At 39.6% G+C, this 21,632-nt stretch overlaps 2 protein-coding genes across 2 annotated transcripts; one reads left to right on the forward strand and one right to left on the reverse strand.

Moving 5' to 3' along the window:
- Positions 1–255: 255 nt before the first annotated feature.
- On the reverse strand, positions 256–4,176 carry LOC144666707 (uncharacterized). The gene is made up of 6 exons (XM_078528089.1): positions 3,967–4,176; positions 2,363–2,431; positions 1,890–2,186; positions 1,712–1,800; positions 1,139–1,397; positions 256–383 (listed from the first exon to the last, which is right to left on the reverse strand). Exons 1-6 carry the CDS (start codon positions 4,123–4,125, stop codon positions 366–368), a joined length of 891 nt encoding a protein of 296 aa, XP_078384215.1. The 5' UTR covers positions 4,126–4,176; the 3' UTR covers positions 256–365.
- An 8,570-nt stretch (positions 4,177–12,746) lies between these two features.
- Positions 12,747–16,934, forward strand: LOC144666708 (uncharacterized). The gene has a single exon (XM_078528090.1). The coding sequence runs from the start codon at positions 12,747–12,749 to the stop codon at positions 16,932–16,934; it is 4,188 nt and encodes a 1,395-aa protein (XP_078384216.1).
- The last annotated feature ends 4,698 nt before the right edge of the window (positions 16,935–21,632 follow it).

Genomic DNA, 21,632 nt, shown 5'->3' on the forward strand with positions numbered 1-21,632 from the left:
ATTTTTTAGGGTAAATCAATATCAGGCGATATTCCGCGTGATTTAGAGGGGTAATAGTTGAATTTCTACAGATTACAATACAAAGTGAAACGATTGAAACAAACACAATTTTATTTGTTTGGCAGCCTGGAAATTTCATCTCTTTTCTTGCGACATTTAGTCTCAACTAATACAACCTGAAGTTTGACCATTGTTTTAAATCTTAACAAAACGAAACACTTTAACTTAAATATAAATTCGTTTTCTATGCTCGTTTAGAAAGTATACAACCGAAAAGGCAACAGCTTAACATATGCACTAAAATTGTGCCGCTCATCTGGTGTTTATGGTGTTTAACAGACTCCCACCAAACTTGTATGTACATCTTAAGTCTTCACTGGCATCTAAATAAAGAAAAAACAACTGTCAGTTACTTTGAATTAAGGTAAGTAAATTTTATTTCGCGGCCAATACTTCTTAAACTGTTATTAACCGGCACCGATTAAACCCTTTTGTAGCTAAGAGCCGATTCGCACTAGAGGACAAGTTTAAAATTCTGACATGTTTGACACAAATTGTCGCGACAAGTTTTTAGAGACATCTTGAAGAGAACAAAGACTTCCCATGCAAAAATAAGAACGTGTACATTTCCTCTGGGCCAACATCATGATATACAAAATCAAGTGAATACCCAGACCACCGTTTAGTCTTGTCGCGTGCACCGTGCTTTTTTCCGACAACCTTTTCTCAAATTAGCGGTACCTGGTCAGACCCGAAGCGTGGGGTGCTTTATGTGTTAGGGTAAGTTAGTTAAACTCCCGTCCCGTACCATTGTGTTAACTTTGTTGAATAACTATTACACATAGCGAAAATTTCTCACCGGGTTTTCCACACAAATGAAAAAGCTACCAAGGTTTATCTAGCAAGTGAAATTTTAAAAATTCTTCTAAAATTCAGCTTGGCTGAAAGTACCTAGTTTCCACATGTCTGAAGAGAAAGAAAACGTACAAATTTGCGTTTGTCATGCCGCCATTTTATAAGCATTCAGCAAGTGCAGTAGTTCTCTGCTTCTACCCATTCTGCCTTTCGGTATTGTCGCGTGCACTTTTGTGCTTTTTTTTCGACAAACTTTCTCGAATTAGCTGTACACAAGTCATACCTGGGCGTTTTGTTGCGTCATGTACTGTCCCTGTCCGTATGATGGAGGCATCTCAGCCTGCTGAGGTTGGTACCCTGTGGCCATAGCTCCAGCTGGAGCAACTTGAGCCAGCTGAGGCTGGTACCCTGTGGCCATAGCTCCAGCTGGAGCAACTTGAGCCAATTGAGGCTGATAACTCCCGGCTCCAGAAACAGGTACCATGACCATTTGAGGTTGGCCCCCTGCCGGTGTGAGTTGGCTCCTGGCCCGGCGCTTGCCCCTGAAGAATGAAAGATATCAAACAAAAATAAGGCAAGAGTTACATTATGCGAATATGCAGATTGATTGAATCGAATAAATGATAAACTGCGACTTCTGTTCCTGTATGTTAAGCCTTAATTTTGCTAACTTTTAGGAATCCAGCAACGATATGCATGTGCATGTACATCGAATTTCTGATCGGTTGCAACTGATTCCGAAATGGGGTACTCACGATAACGTTTTATAAACTAAAAAGCGTTTTTCCTTTCCTTAAAATTTTCGCCACTGTAGTGGCAATTTGATCGTACATGAAGATTTTTTTGTTGTTGTTACATCAATAACCACAGACAAACAGTTGTCTCATTAAAATGACTAAAAGAGATGAACAAGTGCTGGAAGTTTACCATCACAGGGTAAAGCCCCTTTTCAAAAAAACCCGAAAAGTTATGGCTTGTCATCCTCGCCATCGAAAAACTAGCCTTTTTTAAATCACTCTCGGTAGGCTGCTTACCTGTTGTGGTGGAGTACTGCCATAGCAACATGTGCAAGGTTTCATCAGACAAAGACACACAGACACCCAGATTCCAGTGGCAAACTCAACAATGCCAAGAATCAAAATTATGGCACTGAGAGCCATATCTGCGTCATAGCCGCTTCTTCTGTATCTGTACCTCGTGTACCCGCCGTGCCCGTACCTGTAATCGTACCTGTAGTCGTCTCGATATACAGCAATGGATATGCTGTAGCAGATAATGATGATTCCACCAAACACAGCTGAGGTGATGGAGAAACCCATAAATACACCAGCCTGGAAGTTCAAAATGTACAAACATTGTGAATTAGTTCAAAGAAATCTTTTATAGTGACTATTAGCTCAAGTTTGCACAAGGAGTCACTGAAATGTAGATCATCGGTAGAAGTTGTATTTAGACTAACTTTTGCACTTACAATATTTCATTTTTTACAGCATCTTTATCAACTTACAAAAGAATTGCGTGAAGTACTTCGTTCTTTGCGAGTCCCAGGGATACCTAGACCTCCTGCGATGCACATCTGCAATAGAACAATGCCATTACATTAGCAATAGACTGTTAAAAGTGCTGCTATGAGAAGTGCGCTTTTAAAAACCAATGCCCTTCTCAAATGTTACTGCAAACCGAAACAATTCCTAGGTAGAATCGAGTTTGAAACTGAAGTGTATTGAATTATGGGTAAGCTCTGAAATAGGGTAGTAAAATCACATATTTTGGTCTCAAAGGGTTTCATTGGGCATTGGAGGCATTTTCCATCCGTCGACTGTGCTTTTCAGTAGAAAGACGAAATGGCGTGAGAACATGAATTGCATATGCCAGGCGTATTTAATCGAACAAAATCGAACCAAAAATCAATCGAACCCAATCAAACACCAATCATTCGATTGGGTTCGGTTATCGAACAAAATCGAACATCTATTTTGCTGTGAGTTCGATTTTCGAACCAGTCGAACCAATCGAACACAATCAAACTTAATCCGATTCGATTTTGTTCGGAATCCGTCTTTTAATAAGTAATTCACACAGGACTAATCAGGAGGATGGTGCACAGTACAAGATGTCCGCAATATAAACAAACAGGAGTTCGGTAATCGAACGTTCAATTTTGTTTGATTTTCGAGTGTTCAATAATCGAACGTTCGATTTTGTTCGATTGACCAAATTTTATTGTGTTCGATTATGTTCGATTACCGAACCCAATCGAAAGATTAGTGTTCGATTGGGTTCGATTACCGATTGGAAAAGATGTTTAGTGACCACGGGATGAAACAACGAGTGTTAAGAAAAGAGCGATTAAAATTGTGGATTTCTCCTATTAACCATCGATTTTGATGTAACATATTAACTTTGGTACAGGCAAATGCATTAAGACAAACCTGTCTAGGTTTTGAAGGACGAACTCAAATAAAAACAGTTTATTTTATGCTCATACGTGAGGGCAATAACGTTCATATTCTTCATAACCTTAACATTTTTCAAAAAATAAATCGGCACTCAGTTTTAATGGATGGAACAACATTAGTTAAAATAGCAGAATCGATGCTGGTGTTTGAGCATTTTTAAAATAAACTTCAACTAGAAGCAAAGAATAGTGGCAGAGTGGTGTAAATTTGTTGACAGATGGCAAACCCAAATTTGCATTTCAAATCACGCAACATACACCTTGCGTAAAAACGTTGCACTCGCTCTGTTAAACTCGGCGATTAAGCAACGGTTCTTCCGAACGTTATTTAACGAGATAATACCCTTTCACTGTGTTGCCTTTTTAACAAAACAAAAAGGGTGCCATTTTCCATTTTCGTTCGATTTTAAACGTTTGAATGTGTTTCAGTAGAGATTTAAACTGATACGTAACAAACAGATTTGGAATGTACTAAATCCCTACTTCGACGACGGACATACCTTGCTATTACCTTGAAAAACAGACCGAGTTTGAAAAAAACTAAAGTGATAATTGACAATCAGTTACTTTGCCTCCATTAAACACTGATATGCAACACGCGTAAAGCTTAATACGCAAAATATAACATTTGACAGGTCGCAAGCGAAACTCACCCAGACACCGATCCAAATCCCAAAACATCCGTGACCCATCCAGAAGTTACCCACAGCACGGTCTGCGATGCCGAAACAGAAGAGCAGAAATCCGACAATGATGTGTACGATGGCAAGAACCCTCGCCATGTTGGCAGCCTTTGGTGAATCGTCCGCCATGTTTGACTGCGTTTCATCCAGACAAAAGCGCTTCGATCGAACCACAGCAATGGAACAAACAAACGTCATCAACTATATTTATAAAATTTGCATCACGCAAGAGGAAGTTCCGTTTCACTGGACATACTTGAGCTGAAATGACTGACCAAACCAGACGGATTTTGTTAGTTGTGTTCGTAACCCGTTGGAATAGACGAAGGTAGTTCATTTTATTCCCGTTTCACAGGTTTATTTTTTTTATCAAATCTGCCAAATTTAATTTGAGAAGCTATTAGCCATTCAGTGCGGACAGTCATAGCTCGTTGGTAGAGCATCAAACCGGTATCGCGGTGGTCACGGATTCGAATCCCATTGTCATTGCTTGTTTTTCTTCGCTAGTTTTTCTTCACCAATTCCTTCCATGGGGAAAACTCTTTTAAAATGACCTGGCTTAAAATGACTAAAATAAAAGGATCTGGCTCCCAATATGTGGCTTTATGGCTCAGTTGGCACTGTACTGGCCCTCAAATGATCCCGGCCCGCAAATGATCTCGGGACCGCAAATGATCCCCAAATTGGACCGCAAATGATCCCAGGACTGGAAATGATCCCCAGATTTTACCGGAAATGATCCCCCGACCGGAAACGGTCGCCTTACCGTAAACGATGGATATGCGTGGACTAACGAATTTGGACAGGGGATTTAAATTTGTTTAATCCATTTTTTCTTTATAATACAACAATTACAAAAACAATTAACGCAAGAGAATGTAATGTATTTAAACGATTTAAATTCAAAACCATAACTTTAAAAATATTGATATAGCTGCTAAATATGCAATGATTATTAACCTAAGACGCGGAATAAAGTTTAACGTTCCAACCAACAGAAACTATCTCCGCTAGAACCGCCCCCCAATCAAGGGATGATTTATTTACGGCGAAATGCTTTTAGCTGATAGCCATTCATTCACAGGCAGTCACGCAGCGTTCATAGCGAAAATGTCTAGACAAAAAGTCTAGAAGAAATTTCAATCATTTCCGCCTCTTGTTCTCGAGCTACTCTCTTTCGAAATCTGTAGCTTATTTTTTTTTTCTTTGAATGTCTTTATCACGTCACCGAAAAACATTCTGACACAGAATTTTCATAATGTTCTGGATCTCAAAGGCAACCGAAAATTCTCTAAAACACTGACTACATTTTCGCGTAACTTTCAGTACAGAGGCGGAGATTATTGACGGTAAGAAATTTGCACGTGCAGAAGTGACAGCTCTATGCGTGCGGTATGCAAATAAATCTACCCAGAGACGCTGTGGTAATAACCTAATCGTTTACTGTGTTTTATTTAATATTTGCAAGAGCGAATTATTAAAGGAGAATGTGTTAAAAATAATGGTTTTAAAATTAACTACAATTGTGTCATAATCTCCGATATTCGCACGTACAAATCGTGTGCGCTTCCAAGGAAAGGAAACTCGTGTCTACACGAAAAAAATTCTAAGTGGTTAATTGGACAGCAGAGGCATCTTCGAAGATACATGTTTATTTTGAGGTGCGTTTTCTTAACGAAAAACTTAGATAGTTACATGTTTATTTTGTTATTTCGCGCGGTATTTTCACCGCTTTTTATCGTTGCGTTTATCGTTACATCCATAGCTCATAAAGTCCACACCATTCCAAAAATTTTGTTGTAACATTTACACGAATCATTTCCGGTACTGGGATCATTTGCGGTCCGATTTGGGATCATTTGCGGTCCCGGGATCATTTGCGGGCCGGGATCATTTGCGGGCCTGTACAGCACGAATTAGAATCCCGTCGAAAACCTTATCTTTTTCTAGCAACAACCTTACAATGTATTCAGTGTGCAAGCTTATTTTCCATCACATTCTCCTCATGCTGGCTGTCTTTCAGTAGGGTACGGCCTCGGTATCAATCGTGGCCGGTACTGTTAAAGGGACTATGTCATGGCTTAGGTAAGTTTATTTTTATCAACTTTTGCCAAATTCTCGCTTTGAAACTTAACGATTGCAAAGAAACCATTTCTTTGGAACTTAATGACAAATATAGTTAAATACAACCAAATGTGTCTCCTGGGCGTTATTATTTATTTAAAGTTACAAGCAAACGAGATTAACTTTGAAAACTGTTCAGCCCAGCAGTATTACAAAACCCCATATCGCAATTCGTTTGGTCATCCGTACCTTCTTTTGTATTTGCTGTGTTATTGAAATATTCCTTCACTGTTTTAAGCGGTTATTTTTTATATTTCACCGAATTTAAAGGTCATTTCCATGCCTAAATGTTTTATTTAGCTCATATTAAACTGTACAATTGGTTTTCGTTTTCTTAATTAGATAGAAAGAAGGTATTACAGGTATTTGTAGTTAAGTAAGTATTGAGCTGGGGAGATAAATGAACAGGTAGGTTTTCAAATTAGCTCCCCGTAATATAATTTAAGGGCAAATGTGTTTTACAGTCCATTTGATATCTCCCAGTTGTATTTATTATTCCAAGGTCTCCACAGATCCGGCAATCCTAACTGGTTTGTCGCTGTTTCGTTTTCCCTGAAGCATACGTTAATCTTGAAGTACGCGTTTCTCGCTAGGAGTGGGAGGAGGAACATAGGCATTAAATTTTGATAAAAGGAAGCATATTTGAAAAGGAAAGTCCCGGTTGGTAGTACAGATCACTGTAAGAATGCGAACTTCCAACTTAATTTTTACGAGGATCGGGAGCTATGACGAACCAAGCAAAAAATCTTTCCAGTGAAATTCCAGAGGAGGTACCAAAGTTTTTAACTCAGTCTTCAGAAGAAACGAGGTTAAAACTCATAAAACTGCTCCTGCACGCTTTGAATCGCCGAAAAAAAAAGACGGAAAAACAAACTTATACAAAGCGATTTTTTTTTTTAATTCATGTTTTTATTTATAATATTTTCAATATTAAAATCACAATAACTAAGAAATTTGAAATAACATCTTTGCGAACTCTGTGTCGACAGAGAAAGGCTTGCCTGTGAAAATGAAGCAATTTTTGTTTATGCCTTTAGCGTAATCTATATATATCAACCGTGTTAGAACTAATTATGGCAAATTTAATCTACACTTTTCTGGTCCCTCCATCTGGAATAACTTGGATGAAGAACTAAAAAGTCTATCTCTTCATTCATTTAAGCAAACTATGAAAAAGCATTATTTAAGTACTTATGGTTAATGCTGGCTTAGTATTTTAATTTTCTTTTCGCTCGTATTAAACTAATATTAACAAATTTTAGTTCAAACATTAACTGGTACTGTTTTTCTGTTTTTCTTTTTTTTTCCCATGTTCCCTTTTTTCCCTACTTTTCTAAATTAAATTATCACTTATACATACTTAGTTACATTGTACTTATTTATTTTTATTTTATTTTATTTCATTTTGTCTGCATGGTACTTAATTACTTAGTAATTGTCTTATTTTACTTCTGTCTTCTTTTATGTACAACCTTGTCAAAGCAATTAATTTTTTTTTTTTAACTACTCAGCTCGTTTAGTTTATTTCTACTCTGAGTAGTTTTTTTGCCTATTTTAGTTAATTTATTTTATGCTGTAATTTATCTTCTATTTAATTTGGCAAAATAAAATGGTTGTTGTTGTTGTTGTTGTTGTTGTTCAATCTGGTGTTTATGGTGTTTATCAGAGAAGCTTCTTTCATCAAGCTGGTAAACATATATATCTTAAGTCCTTAATAAAATCTATAGAAAGTAAAGCAAGAATATAAGCATGATATGAGTTAATGTAAAAAAATGATTACATTGTAAAGAAAAGCCAACTTAAGTGCAATTTTCCTATCACAGTACAATAATTAGGGGTGGTTTTCAATGGGTACAAGCACGATGTATATTAGCCGAGCAGAGGTAGTAGGTATTACCAAAAACGCACCAGAAGAACGAACACACCGATATCGTTCCCAGGGCTTTTCCCTTTGTACTTTGGAAGGCTGGAAAGAATAAAGCCCTGGGTACGAAGATGCGAACATACTCATTCTTCTTATGCTGTCCTCACTAAGTGAAATAGTTAATAATCATGTTTCCAATACTGCAAGATGAAATTGAGCCAAATTAGACCATAATAACAGTTTTAAATTATATTATAAACATTAGCCTCGTTTTCATGCAGAAGGGGAATTTTATACCCGTAAAAAATCCTATAAAGCTACTCTTTCGTGATTGCTATCAGCTCAATTTCGAAACTACTTTGAATGAACTTTAAGTTGATACCACTCACAATTTGTCCCTTTGTGTGGTAATAAAAACTGCTCGGGCCCATGGACTAAAAGATAAGCATTTAGCATAGAACGAGAGGAACCAATAATTTTGTTTTCTTGTGATAACCTTGGGCCTCCAGGGAGGGGGGGAGGGGGGGTTCATGTTGCATTGTTCCCACAAGCTTTTCCTTGTGTCCCGTGCTCCCTAAAAGTAGTTCTTCGCAGCCTCGTCCCCAGTCGTCCCCGGCGAATTTGGATGTGACGTCACCCGCCAAGCTAGTCGGGGAAGTTCGCCTAGGACGCCTGGCAATAAACGGCAAATCCAATATGGCGGAGCCTGTCCAACGATTGAACTTCAGTCAACTTCTTGAAGAACTTAAAAACGCGTCAGAATTAGGCTGGGATTCCTTCATCCATGTCTGCCAGCAAACTCGTGAAGTAATTGGAGATTTTTTATTTAAGGTAGAAAAATTAAATGTCGATTTTTTATGCGCAGCAAATTGTACCATCTAAAGAGCTTAAAGAATATGTTCCACTAACTGTAACTGGCGATGGGAGCTGTCTCTATCGATCGATTTCTCTGTTGGTGTCTTGGTGAACGGAGATAGAATAGTGGTCGTTCGTGGAAAGTTGTATGATGAGTATTTTTGCTTCTCGCTAACACAACAACAACAGCGGTGAAAAGATAAAAGGCTCAAAGCTGATATCCATCAGTACTTTCAACTGTGCTTTCGTGTGTGCTTTGTTTGTTCCTTTGCCTTCGCTTTTTTCGAATATTTTTCGCAGTTTTATCCAAGGTAAGTGAAGTTGTAACTATTTATTCGAAGTATCAGTAGCGAAATATATGACTAAAGCTACTTATCAGAAAATTAGAAAGCTGTGTAGTGGTTTGTTTTCTGGGAAACAAACGCTGAAATTCGCCTACTGTTGGTGACGATACCGAGTTGTAATGTGTCAACTCAGCTGCTTAACAGATTCAACTTCTCTCTTGTGAACTTCAGACTTGTGAGACTCTATAACATACCAAATTCCCTTCGGCCACTAAGCATTGACAAGATTATGATTGTAAGGAAACAAAAAACTGTTCCGAATGGACTGGTATCAAAATGTTTAGAATGGCTTCATTTCAGTTTAAAAGTCGTTTGTTACTGTTAGTTAATGTTATATTTATATTGTTACTATTGTTACTATACAAACATTATCCAGAGTATCTTCTAGATATACAATGTACTCTATTTGGATTCATTAAAGACCTTTAGCCACTTAGCTTGGCACAATCAATCAAAAGGCTTTATTCTTCTCTTATCCTTTAGAAAGATGGGTTGGTACAAGCAGATCAGGTTTCATCAGCTGGCAATGTCATACATTTTCTATGGGCAGACCTCAAATATCAAGAGAATATGAAAACATAATATAACACTTTCCACTGCCTCCAGCTTTCCCTGCCTCCTCCCCAAATCACCCCACCCTACCAAATGCACTCCCCTAAATTCCAATAACTACTAGTTTTAGTATATATTGCAAGAGTTGAATACATGTAAATACTTTTGTATACTGTACTGTGTTTATGTGTGTGTGTGTGTGTGTGTGTGTGTGTGTGTGTGTGCCTGTCAGTCAAGCTCAGTTTAATATCTCTGCAAGTAGGAGTTAAAAAGGTGGTAGTTTAAGGAATGGGAAAAATAGCCGGTGTACCCATGTGAGGAAAAATACAAATATTTTTGGGCTATCAAAAATGCAGAATGGGGCTCACAAATTAAAAAGAAACTGGTCCAAAAGCCCCAGTAACCAGCTTTTATGGAGCGGTTCAAACAATATTTAAACATTATATATTTTGATATTTTAATTTATTTGCAAATAAACATATAAACACAGTATATATATATATTGTGTTTATGTGTTTCTTTGCAAGTAAATGTCAGAGAGAATAGCAGAAGAATCATACTTTGTTAAACGAGCTATGTCTACAATGATGCAGTATGTACCTTGTCTAAAGGGGAAAGCAGTGCACTTCTGTTTCTTTTTGAACATCTCAGCAGGTAAATTTGTCAAAACTACACGAAAATTGGCAGCAAAATATATAAACTTCAGCTGAAATGCTAACTCTGCAACTGAGGGAAATTGAAATAAATTTCCACACCTTTTGGGCTGACAAGAACTGTTGGCTATTTAGTGGTGGTACACACTGGAAATGTTATCAATTCACACTTGGAATCTGCAATAAGTCATGACCAGCTGTAATTTTTATTTAATAAGCTCATTGAATTGACGAAAATGATTGAAGCATACTTGTTATATATAACCTGAACATGGCCCAGGATTTGGATTAACATCTCCTGCTAATGAAATGAGCCAGAGTATACAAGAAAAAGACAGGCTACATCAAGATCAAATAAAGTTTTGGTTTACGAGAGTTAGATTATTGTTTTTCTTGCTCTAAAAAGCTAAATAAAAAATTACAGGTAATCAATGACAAGCTTTAATACATGCATCGGGGGATTAGCCCTCTTCTCTCAAGTAAGCTGAATTGTTTCTTTGTTTTCGCACATAAATTTGTAAACAACAAAGGTCGAAAATCCCGACCCTAGCTCTATAAACATTGAGATCGACGTCTTTCAGGTTTAAATAAAACTAACACAATTACTAGTACCTGGCGAACGTAATTTGCTTACCACAAAGAACTTCTAGATACGTGTAGACCCATGTATCACTACGAGTAGTGAACGAAAACAATGATAACAGAATAATTTTCTTAACTCTATTAAATACGACCAATACCATTCTGCAAGGCAGGAAAAAAACGGCATTACAGTTCGTCTCCGCCATCTAAAATAGTCCACAAATGTTCAGAAGGGATGCAGTTTCCTCATGAACCAGAAATATTTTCTTTTCCTCGCAGAAAAACGTATATTTTCGTCGAGCTATATCTGGGACTTTTTCTCGCTAAACTGGGACTTTTTTGCCATTTTGTGCCAGGCCTCGCGCTATCGCGCTCGGTTCCAGTCCTCCTCCGCTCACTCGCATAGCGCGGTATGGCCTGGGGACGAGGCTGAGTTCTTCGATTTTGATGTTCCTTGTAGCCTAAAATATGCTCTTGTCTCCGTGTTCCTAGTTTTATTTTACATTTGTTCCTATGTTCTCAAAAGGTTAATGGCTATGTTCCCTAGTTACCTGGAACCCCTGGAGAGGCTCATAGACTCATAGACCGGCTCATAGACCGGCCTGCAGATAGGAGTTGGATCTGTGTATTGTCATACTTATAATTTGATTATTCAGAAATAGCTTTGTTATGTCACTAGCTTGCACACTTCCTAAAAACGCAATTAAATCTTTTGTTAGCGCCTTTCAAAATGGATCATTAGAAGTGACGTTAGAGGGAGACAATCTAACTAACTCGAATGCACCTCTCGTGCTCTGTAACCTCTTCGTGTGCAGCCAAGTTGTCTCGAATACCGTGTGACAACAGGATAGCAAACCAGTCACGCAAGTTATACTTGCTTGTTTTGTTCCGTCATGTACTGTCTCTATACATAGATAGACGAGGGCTTCTCAACCTGCTGAGGTTGGTGACCTGTGGCCATGTTTTCAGATGGAGCAACGTTAACCAACTGAGATTGACAGCTCTCTGCCAAAGAAACAGGTACCAAGACCATTGGACGTTGGAGTTCCTGTGACCCTATTGTGATGGCCACAGGAACACTACCAGGGCCCTGGATCATGACGCCGTCAGCGTTTGCTGTGAACATCACTTGCCCCTGAGAAAAGAAACATATGAAACAAAAATAAAGCAAAGGGATTCAGGATTCGCAGGCATGCAGACAGATTACATTAAAGAAACTTTGACTAGGCTTTATGTGACACCAGATTACTAGTAAATAAGAGGTTCATCGGTGGTGGTGGTGGTGGTGTGGTGATGATGATGATGATGATGATGATGATGACGATGATGATGATGATGATGATGATGATGTTGTTGATGATGATGATGATGATGATGATGATGATGATGATGATGATGATGATGATGATGATGATGATGAAGATGATGGTGATTAAAAAAGGCTCACTGTTACAGCCCGCTACACCCGCAGGGGTAGACTTTGTAGAAAACCCGAAAAACTTGACTTGTAATTGTACCCCCGTGGGTACCCTACAGCGAGCGTCACGTGACTCGCATCGTGTTCGCTGTGCTCAAAGTTGTAAGTCCATGCACAGAATCGAAGCTGTGAAACAAAGATTGTTTGTACACCAGAAGCTATGAATAAAGACGTTGAGTTTAACAAAACATAATGGTCCTTCGAGCTGTGGATTTAGAAGATCGCAAGAACATTTTGCTGTGTGACTGACTTCTGTGAGACTTCGTGCAGTCAACACTCGAAACCACGTGGGCGACAAGATGGCCGCCAGTGGAAGTGACAGTGATATCGAAGACGAGCTATCTCGAAAATCAGTGGAGCAACTACGTGGATTACTCAAAGAAAAGGGATTATCGACAGCTGGAAAGAAAAAGGTCTTGATTCAGAGGTTCGTAAACGCATATTATGAGTCAAAGACTGCTGTGAAATCAGAGCTGTCAGAATCACACGAAGATTTGAATTTCGCTAAACTTAGCAAAGAACTTCCTCCATCTGTTAGCAAGGAACAGTCGAAGGAAATTACTTCGATTCGACGTAAAGCGAAAGTATTGCAGGGGGATATTGAGGCCTTAATTCGTGATATTTCAGAGCTGAGCGAAAGTGAAGGCAATAAGGTCAAGATACAGATTAGAATCGAGAGATTGACAGAGTTTCGCATGGCATATCTTCAGTTGAGAGATCGTATAATTTCACTACTCTCAGACGAGGAAATTGACGATGAGCTAAGCTGTTGGAGGGAATTCTTGGATATGATAGATCGAGCTGTTGATGTTGCCCATGAATACTTAAATAAGGAGTCCAATTCAAATGAACAGTCCTCAAAAGGGAGTGTACAAAAGGACAGTCACCAATCATCTAATCTTAAACTGCCTAGAATTGAGTTACCCAAGTTTAATGGTGATGTGTTGAAATTTCAAAACTTCTGGGATCAGTTTGAAGCTGCAGTGCATGACAATGATGATTTGCCCAATGTCCAGAAATTCACTTACCTGCGTTCAGTGCTGACTGGCATTGCTTTGCAATCAATTGAAGGGTTTGAAGTTACTGGGGCGAACTATCAACCGGCAGTAGAATGTCTCAAGCATAGGTATGGAAGAAAACGTGTGGTAATCTCATCCCTTGTCAAATCAGTCATCAAGATGGATGCAAAATCTGTTGTAACTGCAGCATCCCTTCGAGATCTTTATGACACTTTAAAGAACCGAACTAGGGCTTTAGAAGCTCTGGGAGAAAACCCAGTGAGTCATGGTTGTATTTTGTTGCCAATGTTTGAGACCAAGTTGCCATCAGAGTTACTAGAAAAGTGGGAATTGGAGCTTGCAGACACCCCTGAAGATGAGATTGGTCTTGAATTGTTCTTTAAGTTCGTCAATCGACAAGTTGTATCCAAAGAGGCAGGAGAGAGGAACCTAGAACCAAATCTTAGCCCAAAAGGTCGTAGTCCAAATAAGGAAAGAGACAAAGCAAGAAAGCCACCGTTCATTCCAGCGAGTGACCGAGAACAAGTGTCAACTGCATCTGCTTTGTTCAGTGAGGCAAAACCGACAACAATTCCAAGTTGTAGATTTTGCAAAGCAAATCATGGGTCACTTAACTGCCCAGTGTTTAATGGCAAACCAGTAGATGAAAGATGGAAATTAGTTCAAGAAAACAAGTTGTGTTTCAATTGTCTTAAGCCTACCAACAGCAAGCATTTCTCTAAAATCTGTCGTCATCCCAAGTGTTCTGTTGTAAATTGCGGTCAACGTCATCACAAGTTACTGCATAGTCAGCCTTTCGTCGCAAGAACTGAGAATCCTAACAATACCACATTGACTGGATTGGCTGCTTCAAAACCCTCTTCAACTATGAAGGAGACACTTCTTCAGACAGCGTTAGCTAAGCTATCAGTGAATGGCCAAGAAGTTAAAGTTCGTGTTCTACTTGACTCTGGCAGTCAACGGTCGTACATCCGAAAGAACATTGCAGAATCCATTGGTCTGCAAGGCCCCTCAGAATTATTAAGTGTTGCAACCCTGGGAGGAGACACAAGTGAAACCAAGAGATTTCAAAGAGTGCGATTTACTCTTTCGCCAATTCAGGGACATCCAACAGGAACTGTGGAAATGGAAGCTCTTACTATACCCAAGATTTGTAATCCCTTGGGACCTGTCAAGTTGAATCTTAAGAACAATCCTCACCTGCAAGGTTTGACTTTTGCAGACTCCTACCCACGCAATTCAGTTCAAGTAGATGTTCTTATCGGTGCAGATCACTACTACTCTTTTGTAACTGGAATTTGTAAGAGAGGAGAAACCCCTGAATCATTGGTAGCTGTAGAATCTCACCTTGGATGGATACTTACAGGACCTGTAGACAGTTCTTCAGAGCACACCTCATCCATGCTAACAATAGTAGAGAATAAAGAGATCACCACAAGTCTGAAAAGGCTTTGGGAACTAGAAGCAATTGGCATAACTGAAACTGTGAATCCAACTATGTCACAAGAAGAAGAGTATGCAGTCACTGACTTCAATGATGGACTGAACTTTGATGGAAGAAACTACGAAGTTCGATTGCCATGGAAGAAAGATCGTCCAAAACTTGAGAACAATTATGCGCACGCTGTGAAACGACTTGAAAGTATCGAAAGGAAGCTAAAACGAGACCCTGAGAAAGCTGAAGCATACACCACTGCAATCAACCAGTATGTAGAGAAAGGCTTTGCAGAGGAAGTAACTGACTTGAGCAGTGAAGATGGAACTGTCCGATACTTACCGCACCATGCTGTTTTCCGTGCTGACAGAAAGACCACAAAGTGTAGAATCGTATTTGATGCTTCTGCCCGAGAGCAAGACAGTGCATCTCCCAATGAGTGTGTCCTTCCTGGTCCTGCACTACAACCAAACCTTGCATCTGTCCTGATTCGTTTTCGTACGCACAGAGTTGGCATGATAGCAGATGTAGAGAAGATGTATCTTCAGATTAAACTTGCACCAAAGGATCAAGACGTTCACCGGTACTTGTGGAGGGATCTAAGGACAGATGAAGTACCCAAAGTTTACAGAATGCGAAGATTGACATTTGGAGTGAACTCTAGTCCATTTCTTGCCATCGCAACAGTGCATGCTCATGCCAATAAGTATGCAGAGACATTCCCTAATGCTGTGAGGGAAATTCTACATAACATGTATGTAGATGAGTGCTTAACGGGAGCCGACACAGACAACTCTGCAATGAAGCTTCAACAAGAGATGTCAGAAATCATGATGACAGCAGCATTTAACTTGACGAAATGGGCTAGCAACTCAGAGCTCGTAATGGATAGCATAGACCCAGAGAAAAGAGCATCATCGCCACTAGTGAAGTTTGTTTCATGTGAACCACTCAAAGCACTTGGTGTTTCATGGGACTTGACATCTGATTGCTTCAGATTCATTGCACCAAACGAAATTGTTTCATCCCATGATCCAATGACAAAGAGAAGTCTTTTAAGTTTAGTATCCAAAGTGTTTGACCCAATGGGACTGATTTCGCCTGCCACTGTGAAATCCCATGATCCAATGACAAAGAGAAGTCTTTTAAGTTTAGTATCCAAAGTGTTTGACCCAATGGGACTGATTTCGCCTGCCACTGTGAAAGCAAAGATCCTTTTCCAAGAGCTCTGGCGGAGAGGATTAGAGTGGGATGACCCATTGGACAGTGACATTAAAAGGGAGTGGTCATCATGGAAGTCAGAGTTGTTGCAGCTAAAGAAGGTGGCCATACCTAGATGGTTTGGAACAAGTGTCACTTCGGAGTCTACCGTCGAGCTACATGGTTTTGGAGATGCCTCCCCAAAGGCCTATGGAGCAGCAGTGTACATTCGAGTTATTGACAAGCTGAGACAAGCATCCTCTCAGCTAGTGATGTCGAAATCCAGAGTTGCACCTATCAAGGAAGTGTCACTTCCAAGATTAGAACTACTAGCAGCAGTGGTCAATGCTAGATTATTGAAGTTCGTTGTAGATACTTTGCAAATCAAGATGAACCGTGTTGTATGCTGGACAGATAGTATGGTGACGCTTCACTGGATTAGAGGACGAAGCTCACAATGGAAGCCATTTGTAGCAAATCGAGTATCAGAAATCCAGTCGACATGGGATCCCGAGTGTTGGCACTACTGTGCTAGCGAGGACAATCCTGCAGATCTGTTGACACGTGGATCGAAATGTGACAAGCTGATGTCAAGTGGACTTTTTTGGAATGGACCACAATGGCTGTCCTTACCTCTTGAGTATCAACCCATCCAAAATCAAAGTGAAGATAGTCCACCAAAAGCCTGTGAGGAGGAAAGAAGAGTAACCCATGCTTTCACATCAGTCACCGTGAAGCCATTAATCGATATATCTCGCTACGGAACATGGATGAAGCTGATCCGAGTAACTGCTTACGTGTTAAGAGCTGTAAAGGTGTTCAAAGCAAAATGAAGTCTCCCGTGACTGAGCTGTCAGCTGAAGAAATGCAACAGGCAGAGTTGAAGTGCTGTATGTTGATACAACAAGATGTATATAAAGAAGACTACGAGATGTCCAGCTAAGAAAATGCTGGAGAAGCATCTGCCTAAAAGCAGCCGCCTATTAAAGCTAGACCCTTACTATGGACAGAGCTGATCAAGTAGTAAGAGTAGGTGGACGATTGCATTTTGCTGACATTCCTGAAGAAACAAGAGCATCAAGAATAATCCTGCCACAAAAGTAGGACATATTGTGCTGAAGTCTCAAAGATGATAATGTGTCTCGTGGAAAATGGCCGTTGGCTATAGTTCAAGAAGTTCACCCTGGACGGGATAAACTTGTGCGAACGGCAACAGTACGAACTGAGAAGAGTGTTCTACGCAGACCGGTACAGCATCTACACAAGTTAGAAGTAGAATCAACAGCCCCACAAGTGATTCCTAAAGAAGTTCGTTTGCATGGTGGGGAGAAGAATGAAACAAACATTGTTCATAGTGAAACTAGTACTGTTCCTGTTAGTAAGCCAAATCGCAGTGTTGTCCTCTCGGATAGAGGACAAGGTGGGGAGAATGTTACAGCCCGCTACACCCGCAGGGGTAGACTTTGTAGGAAACCCGAAAAACTTGACTTGTAATTGTACCCCCGTGGGTACCCTACAGCGAGCGTCACGTGACTCGCATCGTGTTCGCTGTGCTCAAAGTTGTAAGTCCATGCACAGAATCGAAGCTGTGAAACAAAGATTGTTTGTACACCAGAAGCCGTGAATAAAGACGTTGAGTTTAACAAAACACTCACCTCGTTTGGTGGAGTACCACAGCAAAATTTGCAAGCGTTCATTGACCAAAGGCACACGGTCGCCCATACACCAATGACAAACTCGACAACCCCGAGGAACAAAATAATCCCACTAAGAACCATCTCTACGTTATATCTGCTGTCACGAATTCTCGTTAACCCAGAGTGCAAGTCAAAGTCGAACTGGTAGTATAGGTTGTTGTCTCGACATGCCTGAGCAATTGCTATGCTATAGCACTTGATCGTTACCACCAAACACAGCAGATGTGAAGGAGAAACTCATGTACACACCAAGCTGTGAGTTAAAAGGAGAAACCATACATAGTGTGAACGGAATGTTTCAACTTTAGGTGAGAGCGTTTGCCTCCCGCCAATGTGGCCCGGCCCGGGTTAGATTTCGACCCGATGTCATACGTGGGTTGAGTTGCTTGTTGGTTCTCGCCCCGCCTCGAGAGATTGTCTTAAGCCTAGGCTTTTATAGATTGTGCTCCTAAAAGTGGCATATTATGCTACTAGCAGTGCTCCAAATTTTGCCAAATTATGCAAAAATTATGCCAGAATTCCCAAATTATGCTTCTGATTTCCGAAATTATGCTCACAAAATGACGTAGATTCTATACATAGAGGTGCGCAATAACGACACCAAATTATGATGTTTTTTAAATAAACTGTTGTTGTAAATTTATTTGTGTTTATGGCAGTTTATCACGGCCGTCAGCTGTCCAAATTAGCTGCTCGCATCTCTAAACCGTTTGTAAAATGCCTCCAACGACTTAACAATCACAATTGTATAGCTAAAACACGCATTGCAAGAACAAACTACCTAAATTCCATTTATTTCTGTAGAAAGTACACCATATTTACTACATTTTATGAATTTATGCTCCAAAAAGTGCTAAAAATTGCTAATTATGCCGTGGCAGTGCTCGTTTCACAAATTATGTTTTTTAGCTCCAATTATGCCAAAAATTATGCTAGCACAATCTATAAAAGCCTACTTAAGCCCTGGACAAACGGCAACAAAACTTGCGACTACTTGCGTCCATTTACGTTACCGTTTGGCCAGGGCTTTTTATTGCCGTTTTCTTTTCTTCTGAAAAACAAACACTAAGTCAAACTCCAATTCGACCTGGATAGAAGACCCGAATCAGTGAAAGCCAGCTAGGGCTGTTTTGGTTTCCTCTATAATTATAGATCCTTTTTTAATTTAACTATTCATATGCCCAAATGAATATTCAAACCTGTTGATACTATCAATGGAATTTTTGATATTTTTCGTTAGAGGTTAACATGACATTTATCAACTTACAAAGGCATTGTGAGAAGAATTTCGTTCTTTGTGAGTCGCAGAGATCCCCAGGCATCCAGTCACACACATCTGCAATAAGATCGCATTCGTTATTATTTAATTATTAATTAATTTATTTATTTATTTATTCGATTTGTTTGTTAAGTTATTTCGTTTGTTTGTTAGTTCGTCCGTCCGTCCGTCCATCAGTCCGTCCGTCCGTCCGTCTGTTCGTTCGTCCGTTTGTTCGTTCTTCAATAGAAGTTCTTTTTCCGTGAAAAGAAAAGATGACTCGGTGATAACAGGTTAATAATCCATCAAATATTTTTTTTTCGCGCGCGCCTGGTCTAAACGCGTCACGTGATGCAGCCAAAACCTGGGGAATATCAGGTGGTATCCCGATATCCCCGCTGATATCAGTATAGTGTTTTCGTTAGTATAGCCGGGAGCTGGCTATGAACTTACTTTATTATCTTGAAACTGAAAGAAAGAAAGACCAAAATTGGTGAAAGAATTATCAAATAACATGGGAAAAATATGAGAAAAGATTCAAAATTCCATAGGAATAGAACTTATTATATTTTGGCATCCTATCAAAAAATCAATTTGATAAATTGTAGTCCACTTCCATCCTTGTAATCTTTTACTTCTTTCTCAAAACACTTGTTCGTTCCACCTGGTTTAAATTCAGCCGCTGTTTATATTTTGCTCGATTGCGCGCCCTCGACAAACTAGAAATAAAGGGTCTGTGACCAAAAAGAGACCCTGTGAACAGACTAGGTCCTTCAGCGTTTTGTTCTTATGTTTTATAGCATGTAGGCAAAAAATACTGCGTGTTACACTTTTGAGTTGATTAGCGTACGTAGAGTAACCGATCCAATGCAAGCGCCGGTCACGCAAACCGTCACGCAATCGAACTTAAAATCGCTGCCAGCGTTGAAAAAAAAAGTGTAACAATTTTACATACACCTGTTATATTGCAATAACGTTGTCATAGAAACAGGAAAAATGAAAAAGGGCAAATAGGAATTAATTAGGCATTACAACGATTTGTTTGAAATTCGCCCAAAGAAACAGCCTCAAAACGCATCAGCTATGATGATTAAGCTTATTATTGTTATTATTATTATTTTTTCGTCTTTTTTATGACAACGTTATGGTAAGTAGGTATGTCTTAGAAGGTAAAACCCGAAAGAGGCTTCAAAAAGTGGGAACATTTCGTGAAAACATAAGCTCGCACGCAAATCATCCGCAGCAGAACTAAACTCACCCAGACACCGATCCAAATCCCATAACATCCGTAACCAGTCCAAAATAACGCCACGATAAAGTCTGCAATGCCGAAAAAGAAAAACAAAACCCCGACAATAATATGTACGATGGCAAGGACCTTCGCCGTTTTGACATACTTCGCTGAATTGTCCGCCATGCTTAAGGCCATCTCCTTTTTTTTCTCTGTTTAGCGTCGTCCGACCGACCCAGATTTTCGCGTTTTCAAAAAAAAAAAAAAAATTATACAGAAGGTATAGAAGGCAATGACACATTATTTTAAATAATGTTTCATCCTTTTTACGCTGTTCTTGTTTGAGTTTAACCACGACGTCGATTTTTCCTTCCTCCATTGCCGCCATGTTGACTTTGTAACCATGTCTTCTTGTTTCCAGGCTCCACGGACATTATGCTGAGGTACCGGGCCTCCTAGTTCCAGACTCCTTATCCACTTTTTTTTTTTAATTTTTTTTTTTTAATTCCGACCGACCGACCCAAAATCAGAAAACACATACGACGATAAACGAAAAAAAAAGGGGATGGCCTAATAATGTTATTTTATTTTCGTGCGACTGAAAAGCGATTTTTCGAAATACTCGTCGTTGAACGCACTACGTCATGTTTACAGTTATGCTAAGACATGCCACTGAAAACGTTCTATAAAATTTTCAGAAAAATGCGCACGATATGATTGGTCAGTTCGAGTTTATTGTATTTCGGTAAAGCACGCGACCATCGTCACGTGCGTGATTTGTGTACGTCACGAGTTTCAGCGTGTACCCAGAGGAAACAGCAAATCTATTTCTCGTGATTGTGGAGTTATATAAGCACTTTGGAATTTTAAAGGACAGTTTAAAAGTGCAGAAAGCACCTTTAAACTTCACTTTGCACTTTTCTTATGATCTTAAAAATTAAAATAATCCCGCGTGTTTGTAACACAGCGGTGCACTGCGGCACGTGCTTGATAAAGCACTTGAATAAATTAACCTCAATCATCCACCAGCGAATACTAGGTCAACGACGTATACTATTTGAACGATACTATTTGAATACTATTTGAACGATAGCTCAAAAACAAACTTGTTCGAATCGGTAATGTAGCAAATCTCGCAAGCTTATTGCTCGTCTGAAGTAGGCTAAGTGCATCGTTCCTGTAGTTTGTTTGATTTTTTTCTCGAATAGTAACGAGCCATTTACGTAAGACCTTACGAGAGCTGCTGTACGACCCCGGGGGGGGGGGCACTTCCTATAAATGGGCTAATGGGGGTATGCCGCTGGATGGGGTCGCATTTTCACGACTGGACTGACTATAATGGGGT

This window comes from Oculina patagonica, chromosome 9, assembly GCF_052425735.1.
Source record: "Oculina patagonica isolate OP01 chromosome 9, crgOcupat, whole genome shotgun sequence".
Classification (NCBI taxonomy): Eukaryota; Metazoa; Cnidaria; class Anthozoa; order Scleractinia; family Oculinidae; genus Oculina; species Oculina patagonica.

Bases quoted from the DNA above. Each gene is read 5' to 3' on its own strand.
- LOC144666707 (XM_078528089.1), bottom strand. From the start codon at position 4,125: ATGGCGGACGATTCACCAAAGGCTGCCAACATGGCGAGGGTTCTTGCC. The intron at 2,432-3,966 runs GTGAGTTTCGCT...GTTCTATTGCAG, and splicing joins GGATTTGGATCGGTGTCTGG to ATGTGCATCGCAGGAGGTCT. The intron at 1,398-1,711 runs GTAACAACAACA...TTCATTCTTCAG, and splicing joins GTTTGTCTGTGGTTATTGAT to GGGCAAGCGCCGGGCCAGGA.
- LOC144666708 (XM_078528090.1), top strand. From the start codon at position 12,747: ATGGCCGCCAGTGGAAGTGACAGTGATATCGAAGACGAGCTATCTCGA.